The sequence below is a fragment of the Paramisgurnus dabryanus genome, chromosome 13, assembly GCF_030506205.2.
Source record: "Paramisgurnus dabryanus chromosome 13, PD_genome_1.1, whole genome shotgun sequence".
Taxonomy (NCBI): domain Eukaryota; kingdom Metazoa; phylum Chordata; class Actinopteri; order Cypriniformes; family Cobitidae; genus Paramisgurnus; species Paramisgurnus dabryanus.
In genome coordinates, this window is record NC_133349.1 from 21,384,303 (window position 1) to 21,394,625 (window position 10,323).

Sequence of the window (10,323 nt, forward strand, 5' to 3'; positions counted from 1 at the left end):
ACATTCATTTCTTGCCTCCCTCACGCACACACTAGGACCCAGTGCACTTGTTTTCCTCCCCCTAGAAGCGTTTAAATCCATGTGACTGTTGTGCTGCTGGGTCTCCTACTTCGTACCATACAATGCCCTGCTGCGCCACCCACTGGTGTACATGGGCAAGAGCAATTCAGTTTCTGTGATGGAAAACTGAAGAGCACTTTTTACAGTTTCAGACAACACACCTTTTAGTGAATAGAGACAAGGAACTGCTTCTATTGTGATGTAAGGGATACAGTTCAATACAGACAGTCCATGACACTTTGGCAGGACCCACATATTACACTAACATGTTAATACGTTGACAAAAAAACATATAGGGTCAGTTTCCCGGACAGGGTTTAGATTAATCCATGACTAAGCCCTAGTTATTTTAGGACATTTAAGAAGTTTTTACAAACAAACCTTACAAAACACTATATTGGTGTGCATCGTGAGACAAAACAATGGCACAGATATATGTTAAGATATGTCAGGACAAGGTGTTTTGAAATCATAGCAGCTCAAACATAAATTTTAGTCTGGTACTAGGATAAGCCCTGTCCAGGAAACCGTCCCATATGAGTTAAACTTGACTTGTGAATTTCACAACAGCTCCACAGGACACAATATTAACTGAATTTACAAAAACAGCCCAGTTTAAAAGTATACATACCCTTGTTTCATACTGTGATCTATGGACTTTGTTACGTGATAATCAAGATCTAAACCATAAACTACACTGGTTTTCAGAAAAAAACACCATATCCTCCATATTCTTTGCTTTTTAGCATCCTCTACATTTTTGACTCCCTTCTAACCATGAATGTTGAGATTTTTTGTGAATTCTTTGTTGTGTACTATATTTAAACATCTGTTATGTGAAATAGTTTGTTCATGAGCAATACTAAATTAAAAAGAAAGTGCAATTTGAATCCCCTATTTTTCTTAATCAGTTCTTATTTAAATTAAATTACATTAAATGAGGATGAATAATTTATAGCATAATTCATCTGACAAGTGGGAAATTAAAACAAACCTAAAAAATAAATAAATAAATTCAGATGTTTATAGAGGCTTAGAAATTATACAGCTTTAAACGTTATTAAAATGTAAGATCACTAATTTTTCTCACTCCCATGTTCTTCAGCTGCTTAGAGAACTATGGTACAGTAGTATTAGACAAAACAAACTAGTAATTAACATAACAATAAAACACAGCATCAGAAATTGACAAAATCTGGAAATGTAGATTAACTAATAAATTGGACATGGACAAAAATGGACAAAATCTGAAAACGTAGATTAGGTAATACATTTGTACTTAATGAAAATAATGAGGATATAACATTTTAAAATTTTATTAAATGCTCGGGTATCATCAACAAACAGCTTATGTGTAAATAAAGTGATAGAAACATACTTATTACTTTTCTTCTTTTAAAGAAAAAGAGGCTATAAGTAGTATGGCATCTCTACATAAAAGGTGAGAAAAGTACACGGGATACGTTCATAGTTGGCAAGTGGATAGACTGTGTCACATTAATACACTTAATCAAGACCTGATCTAAAGTGATACTCCTACAGTCACTCTTCCTACCTGAAGTGTAGCTATTTTAAAAAGATAACGGAGGTTTCCTTAAAAAAACATAATAAAATATTGACACAATTTACATTACAGTACACTTAATTCTCTCCTTTCCGCGTTTAAACCCTATAAACACTGTACTAACAATAAAATGTGTAGTTTTAATTGCTTCAATTTGATAAGGTTTTTGCCCAGGATAAATAATCAGTCGATTCATTTACAGTACATTTTTTGTCCTTTGACTAGTAACATGGAAAACTTTTAAGTGCTGGCATCTACTGCTAGTTTTCATTCCAAACAGTGAATACATCAAAACAGGGCAAATGATTGAACCAATGTCTTTGATATTATAGATTGTTAATCAGCATGTGTTATGATTCACTTGTTTCTTTGAATGCCTCTTTTTAAGAGCTCAAGTACATTTTCAATTGGTATTGTAACCAATGTAACATCAGTTCACAGTCTTATCACTCAAACTGACCTTTTAACACATGGACAACAATGTCCAACATGCAGTGATTTAAATACTTTTTTTAACAAAACACTCATTTTCATAACAGGACCCTTCTTTTATCCTTTCACTTCTCAATGCACTTTTTACATCAACAAAATCACATCTCCACACTTGCTCTAAGTCAACAGCAACAACACAATATATATCAAAGACAAAAAGCATTTGTGGAGGAACAGTGAGGAACAGCCTACTGTTAGAATAAAGCACAGTATTAGTCAAATCACTAAAACGTCATCTATTGCCAGCCAAGGGTTATTTCAAAATTAACACGAGTTTCCTCTCAGGAGAACTGTGTGGTATGTGATAAACTGGCTAAACATTTTATTAAAATGCCTTTGATACATTTGTGAGTTGTTGAGGGGACCAAGTTACAAGAGGAAATTTATGACTGAGGAAAAAAATGAAATGCTCTTTCAACATACACAAATACTAAATGAGTACATGGGAATACCAGTAAAATTGAGAGAGTTTATAATGAAAATCCCAATGGTTGGTATGTACGCTCCATCTGTACATGAAAATGTACACAAGGACTCAATGACTGTAATCCATATGCAGTGGTGAAGAGTTCCCTTTACACTCAAATCTTCTGTAGTTTGATCCCATCACTAATTTAACACAAAGAGTCCTCTCTCTTTTAAAACTTGCCAGTGTCCCCCGACACACCTTTTTGTGCCTTGTGAGGAGCATTGCATTCCAGAAACGACAGGGACAATGTTTACAAGAAAATGCTCTGTTGGCTAAATGAGAGCTTCTGTGAATGAGTGCTGAGAGGAACTTGCGAGACTGTTTTCCACAAACTGGACATCTCAAGCGATGTTGAAGGCCACTCACTCTTGGACAGTGTCTAGCTGCTATATGAACTTTAAGTGCTGCCTGTTGCGAGAAGGTAGGTACAAGGCAAAGAGGGCAGGACTTTCGTTTCAGAGGAACTTTGAGAGAACGCAAACGGTTAAGCTTCAGTCCACCTGGAAGGCCCAGTTCATACACAGCAGTTCCTCGCCTGATTCGCACTAGCACAGCCATGCGCTTTTTAATTTTACATTGTGTCCTGTCAATTGCTCTCCCTCTCCTCCTTAAAAGTTTCCTTCTGTTATTTTTCTGTCTTTCCCCAATTGGGACTTCCACTCGTTCGCTCTCCGCCCTCGAAGCCAGGGTCCGTTTGTAGCCTATCTCCCCTCTCTCTTCTGGTCTTTTTTTTTTTTTCTTGCGTCTCCTCAGTTCCTCCTGGCTTTGAAAAGTAGGGTGATGTATAGATTGAATCTCTGCTGAATGGTGCTGGGGGTTGTGGTGGTGTTGATGTGGCTCTGTTAAAGACAAGGCAAGCGGATGCACAGGTAGGTTTGTATTAAGCGTATGCCCATGACTTTGGTAAATAGGCTCACCCTTTATCCCAGAGTTGTGTTGTTGCTGATGGTTACAAAGAGGGGGCAGCGAGGAACTTGGGGGCATAGAATGGGAATAAGTCGGGGTGTGGGACGAAGAGGGGTGCGATACATTGGTATCGGGAACGTAGAAGAGAGACGAGTACCCAGTTTGTGATTGGGGTGGAGCCTGTTGGCTATGAAGAACTCCACCATGAGACTGATGTTCTCCATGTGTGCCACTAGGTGGCGCAAGCTGAAGCAAAGTATTCGTAGCGGCTTCGCTTTCCGATATTGAACCACTAACGCCATCTTCCCCTGTGCTCCTTTGAGCTACCGCCTGGCCAGTCCGTGTTAAGCCATGCTGAGAAAGCCTGTGTCTTGTAAGGCTGTTAGAGTATGCAAAAGCCTTTCCACAGATGTCACAAGAAAACAGTTTTTCACCACCACCCTCGTGAACTGTCTGGTGATGCGCAGTCAAGTGAAAGTGATGGCGGAACGATTTCCAGCATATAGCACAAGTGTAGAGTCTAGGAGGGGGCTGTGTATTTGACGGCTGCGGTTTGACGTCTTGATTGTATGAATAGAATGACGAAGAGCTGCCTTGACTGCCCTGAATCAAGCTGCCACCAGAGGATGTATAGCTGTTAAGGTTTTCTCCACCTGGTGTTGTTGGCACTTCTTCCAATTCTCCTTTCTGGTGTAGCTTGCCATGTCTTTTAAGGCTCTGGGCATAACCAAAGTCCTTTCCACACAGGACGCATTTGTAGTTCTTTTCGCCGGTATGCACTGTGTGATGCTTGCTGAGATGAAACGCCTCTCTGAAGTACTTGCCACAGACAGTACAGTGGTGAGGTTTCTCTCCAGTGTGTATTCTATCATGCCTTCGCAAGGTCTCTCTTCTTGCAAAGCCTCGACCACAGACACTGCACAAAAATGGTCTAACATCCCCACCAGGCCTTCCTGGCCTGTGAGTGGCCTGTCTTCTTTTAGGGGCCTCAACTGCACCAACTGCACCAGGTTCCTTTTTCTTGCGAGGCTTACGAGGGCGCTTGGGCTTTTCAACAGATGCATGCTGATCTGGTTGCTGGTTGAGTGTCACTGCACTCTGGTTAGCATTAGCTCTGTAGGACTTGTCTAGACCAGATGTTGAAGATGGACCGCTAGGTGAGCCGAGGGTCCCAAGACCTAGACCTCCAAGCAATCCACCAATGATATCTCTTCGATCATCCCCTCTACCTCCACTATGAGTAAGTTCATTGTTCATACAATTTGCAGCTGCCGCAGTGATGGCAGAAATGGCACTGTTGACAGAACTAGTGACATCATCTTCAGAATCATCCAACAGAGATGAAAGAGGAAGATGTGGCTGCTGTTGATGATGATGATGAAGCTGGTTTTGGGTTTGTGGGTGTGGATGCAGAGTAGAAGCTAATGGTGCCTTCCTAAGTGCAGGCCCTGTCATGCTGCCACCACCACATGAAGATGTTCCAGAGTACATATTCCCTTGAGGGCGTTGGTCCTTGTAGTCATCACTGAAACCATCGCTCCGGTAAGAACCTGCACAACAGACTAAACAGTAATAATGCTATGCACAAAAATTTTCACATCAGAGTCTATTAAAAGTTTCGACTTTGACTGGGTTTACCAAAAATATACACTTCTCTATATGTTACTCACCCGCTGCATTAGTAGCTATTCCATCTTGAGAGCCCCCAGCTTTATTGCTCTTGTTTTCAGCTATATTACTTTCATGCTTAGGTCTCGGTGTACGGCCTGATTTGCCACAGGTACCTGAAGCAGCGTGGTTTAAAAGGGAAGTACTTTCCCGAAAACATCGACCACAAGCTGGACAACGGAATGGTTTCTCTTCGTGAATCTTTTCGTGGCGGGTGAGCGACTCACGACGATTGAAAGCACGGCTGCAAGTTGTGCAAGCATAGGGCCGGGCCCCAGAATGTATAACACCATGCTGAAGGAGGTGTCCCTTTTTCTTAAAACCTTTGCCACATTCAGAACAATGGAAAGTCTTGTCAGGACTGCCACATGACGGTGAGGGTGAGACATCTTGAGTAGAGTGAGGAATACTTGGATCAGCTGGATGCAAAACAGGATTTACAACGTTACTTCTTGTGCCACTTGTGCCAGCTGTGGTTAATTCATGACTGCGTAAGTGCCGGCGAAGACTGGAGAGATGTGTAAACTGTTTGCCACACTCACCACACTGATACAGAGCTTCTTGTTCAGGCTGAGATGCCATGGAACCATGGTTATCTGATTTAGAGCCATTTGTCACCAAGACTGAGGCTGATGTAGAAGATGCAGAAGATGATAATGATGAGACAACAGAAGTGGAAGATGAGGAGGTTAGGTGGGATGGAGGCTCACCGCCAATTCCAGACATGCCGACAGCCCCACTGCCATCCATGCCTGATGTATTATCCTGGTTAAGTCCCCCCGAAGTGCTACTGTTAGAGTTGGGGTTTGCAGAGCTGTTACTGCCGTTGTTGTTCTCAGCCTTTCTTTGTGGTAAGTACCCAGCCATTGCTTTCTTTCTCCTGCCTCCGCCAGCACCATCCAATTTTCCCTCGTCTTTAGATAAAGAAAGATGTAAAGGAAGAGGAAGTGGCAGACTGGCTTCCTGCTGCATCAGAGATGCTAGCTGGTTGGAGGAAAGTACTGGGATTCCTTGAAAGTCGAAACTCCCTAGTGAGGAAGACTGCGAGGAAGAGTGCAGTGGGTGGTGTGGATGCGGGTGAGGATGAGACAAAGTGTGAGGTGACAGCTGCTGCTGTTGTGCTGTTGTCTGTTGTGGCTGTGATAGAGTGGTTGAGTGACCATGACTGTGTGAAGAATGAAGAGCAGGGGGCGGGGCAAGAGCTGAACTTGTTTCTACTGCAGCTTGGCCTAGACCAAGACCAAGATGGTTATGACTGCCTTGCTGAACTAAAAATTGTTCTAGACTGGAATTAGCTGGTACTCCAGAAAGAAAATACTGATTTGCCGCTAACATGCAGCTAAATTGTTGATGGAGGCTCCGTGCATCGGACTGGGATCCTGCCAATTGATGACCTAAGGTAGTTACTGCACTACTACTAGGGGGGTTATTGGAGGTCGAAACAGAACTTGATGAAGATGGGGAGGAAGAGGATGGCCCAGGTGATGGCTGAGGTACTGACAGGCCAGGATGCAATGGGGGTGGTGGTGGTGGTGGAACAGATGACACCAGTCCTCCACTACCGCTGGCAAAATGATCAAATCGTCCTACCCCTGAATGCAACTGCTCTTGTGCAAGGGCAGCCTCAGTTGGATGAAACGAGCGCAAAAACTGAGGATAACCACTCATGTGACTTCCACCACTACTACTGCTACCAGACATTTTGTTTGATTTTCTTAAACTTTGAGATGATGAAAGAGATTGCTGCTGCAAAGGTGGAGGAGGTGCGCTCATTTTTGCAAAAATTGATGCAGAATCTGAAAAAGCACTGCCTCTAGATCCTTGTAGTGGACCTAAGCCAAGTCCAGATAAAATTGCCCCAGATGTCTCACCTTGCTGCTGTTGCTGGTGAAGCTGTACTTGCTGTTGGTGTTGAAGTTGGCGCTCTAATCCAAGACCTTTGAACTGATGGGCCTGGTGTCCACTCAGCATCTCTATGATGTCCACATTGTATTTTCCAAACTGGAACATTTCCCAGTCACTGAAACATGGGTGCACAACGGCAACACCTTCTGCTCTGTGAGCAGCAATAATATTAAAATGGTGCTTTCTAATTGACTTGTGGTTGGAGAAAGGAAAAGCAAAAACACTAAAACAGAGTAACCTCACAAGGCACCTCTTCTCTTTTCACCAGTATTTTTCATGCTACTGATGTTTTCTTTAAAACGAACAAACAGTTTTCCATTCTTTGGCCAAGTAGTCCAGGCGTAGGATTGATGTAATAATAAGTGGCCATTTTTGCAATGATTGTGGTGCGAATTAGTAATCTTTCACAAAAGTCTGTTTTCACTTTGTCTTAGATCTGTGAATTAAATCTTGGGTGGAATGAGCACAACTGATTCCATTGTCTCCATCATTGGATCCCACATAAACAGATGCTTTGTTTAGTTCACTTGGATTTCATATAATCACAGTAACAGTATATAGTTCACTTTTGGTATGAACGGTTCAGTCTGAATGTGCCATAAGAGTGCAAATGGACTGGTAGAAAAATGTGAGGCTACAATTTCATTTTCACATTTTTGAAAGGCCATCTAAGTGCTTCATGTAGCTGGCATACAGTGAAAATAAATTCCACTTGCTTGGTTACATTTTTTCAGTTCATGACCATCCTAGAGTAGGATGGTTCCTCCAAATCCCATGGGCTGATATCATTTCAATCAATATTTATTCATTCATAATCCACTTTGGGAAAAGTGTCTTACATCTCTGTTTCCTTTTAAATTAATGTGTTTTCTTTATTTGCTTCTCCATAGTTGTAAATAAAATCCTCTTTCTTGTGGGCTGTCATTTTTTTCTTTCAGCCACTCCTCGCCTCACTGTGGGAAGAAAAACAGTGTGTGTTAAATTACCAACTGTAAACAAACACTGATACACTTTAAAACATAACATAAAACAAAATAAGATTATAGCAAAAATAATTTTAAAAACTGCAAAAACAGGTGATTAAACCATTTTACTCTTTTTTTAAAAGAAGAAAAGATTTCTAAGAATATGTATCATTTTTTTGTAAAGAAATTGGTCATGCAAGTACATCTAAATATAACGAAATAGTTCATAATAACATGACTAGAGCAACAATTATAGTACATCTTTTATATAACATATACTTAATATAAAAAATTATTATATTACTATTTTATTAATAATACTATTATATTACTTCAACAAAATCTATCGGAAAAATCTAAATAACAGTGATATTAGCATGCGTCATGCTCATTTAATAATAACTGTCCAGCAGTGATGCAACCAACAATAGTAACATAATAGTGTCATGTTTTATTTACAACCGATCCTATACAAAAAGTAAGTTACTGTAAAATACGTTTCAGACTCAAAAGCAGGAAAGCGTAAAAGATATTCAAATATCGTACAATAAAAATCCCGGGTGTTTTACATTACTTAACCTTACATTGTTACAGAAGCTGTGCAAAAAACGTGCTGAGTGAAGTGTGAACTGTCAGGGGTTAAAGTGATTTTTTTGTATTTATTACATCTCTCGAATGCACAGCTTATCACTAAAGAAAATAAAAGCAGTCACACTCAAATGAGTGAACGAACATGGTTTACAAGTGTGCAAAATAAAACAACTGTCAGTAACGCTTTGGATAAATTATCTTCACCGCGAAATCTTTAAGCTGGGACGCCTGTTAGCATGCAAAACAGCTGGCTAATACTACATGTTAAGCAACGGGGCACAGCGTAGCTTGCAGGCGGTACATGACGCGCGACCTAACAACAGCAAGCTGGATAACGCGGGAGCTAAACTGTCGTTAATATTATCCTTTTAAATGCATCGTAATGACAAAAAGTCGAGACAATAAAATAGGCCTTTTTACCTATGCATCCATCTCTTAGCCTGGTCAAGATGAACAGGGCCTGCTATACTCTCTCCCACCCTGCCCCCCTCGCTCATTTACCCCAGCAGCTCTGTGCAATAGTGTGCTGTTTTCCAATGGTTAGCGTTTTTGGCTACAGCTAGTTAGCAGACTCCGATGCAACCGTGCTGACAGCACGAGACGGAGCGTCTCTTGCACTGAAAAACAGATGCACTTATAGTAGATATGTCCTATGCAAACAGTATCAAAACGTATTACGACTGTTGTTTTTATTTTTGTTGTTGTTTTTATTTTTATCAGATATTTGTCGGCTATAATATTTTGTACGGTCTGTTTTTGTTTTTAGATAGGAACGAGTGACGTGTGAGCATTTAACATCGGTTGTTTCCGGACGTTGGAACACTTCCGGTTTCCCTGACTTTTCTTCGCTGTGTTTGTTAAGAGCAAGTGCATTATTCCTTACATATGTTTATGTCTTATACCAACAGTACGGTTAGTCTGCTTGTGAGAATATACTGTAACTGTTAGTGTAAATACGTTTAGCATCCAAGTAAAAGTCGATAGTTTTGTTATGTTAGCGAGCTAGCTAAAGCTCCCAACACAGGCATTACGAAGTAAATTTAATATGCAATTCGATGTTATTCTGAAATAAAATTAATTTCGAAAGTAATATAATAAAGTCAACGTTCGTTTGTTGTTTTATTTTCCTTTTAGTTGTATGTTTTGTCCCTTACGAGCTCTAATAGTAGCCATTTTATTGCATAGTGGCAGCTCAAATTCAATGGCAAGTCCTTATCAAAATGGCTGCCTTGGAATTCCTAGTTTTATTTTAATTTGATTTAATGGAAAGTCAATTAAATGGAAAGATTATCAGCACTATATAATATTAACTTTAGAATACATATATGAATGAAAACACTAACGTGTATATGTTATTCAAACTTTCTTTTGTGTCATGCAGCATGTGAGGGAAAAGTTTTGTTGGTTAACTTTATTCTACAAAGGTGAAATTTAAACAGCATGGAAATTTAGTTGAGTTCAGTAGGCTATATTTAAGGCAGTGGTTCCCAAACTTTTTCATCCTGTGACCCACTTAGACAGGTATAATCTATCTCAGGACAAACCAAAATATTTTTTATAGAAATATGCAAGAAAAAAAACAAATTTACAAATACAAAAAGAAATTGGTTCTCTTTTAGAAGAGAGTAGTTTATATAGATAGATAGATAGATTTTTATTCTCAATTTCATTGTCTGAATTAATTAGCTTGTTAAGTCATGACA

At 40.0% G+C, this 10,323-nt stretch overlaps 1 protein-coding gene across 1 annotated transcript; it reads right to left on the reverse strand.

Moving 5' to 3' along the window:
* Positions 1–1,360: 1,360 nt before the first annotated feature.
* On the reverse strand, positions 1,361–9,712 carry LOC135743485 (uncharacterized). Its single transcript, XM_065261220.2, has 3 exons — positions 9,041–9,712; positions 5,162–8,017; positions 1,361–5,041 (listed from the first exon to the last, which is right to left on the reverse strand). The coding sequence occupies exons 2-3, from the start codon at positions 7,167–7,169 to the stop codon at positions 2,652–2,654; spliced, it is 4,398 nt and encodes a 1,465-aa protein (XP_065117292.1). The 5' UTR covers positions 7,170–8,017; positions 9,041–9,712; the 3' UTR covers positions 1,361–2,651.
* Between the last annotated feature and the right edge of the window lie 611 nt (positions 9,713–10,323).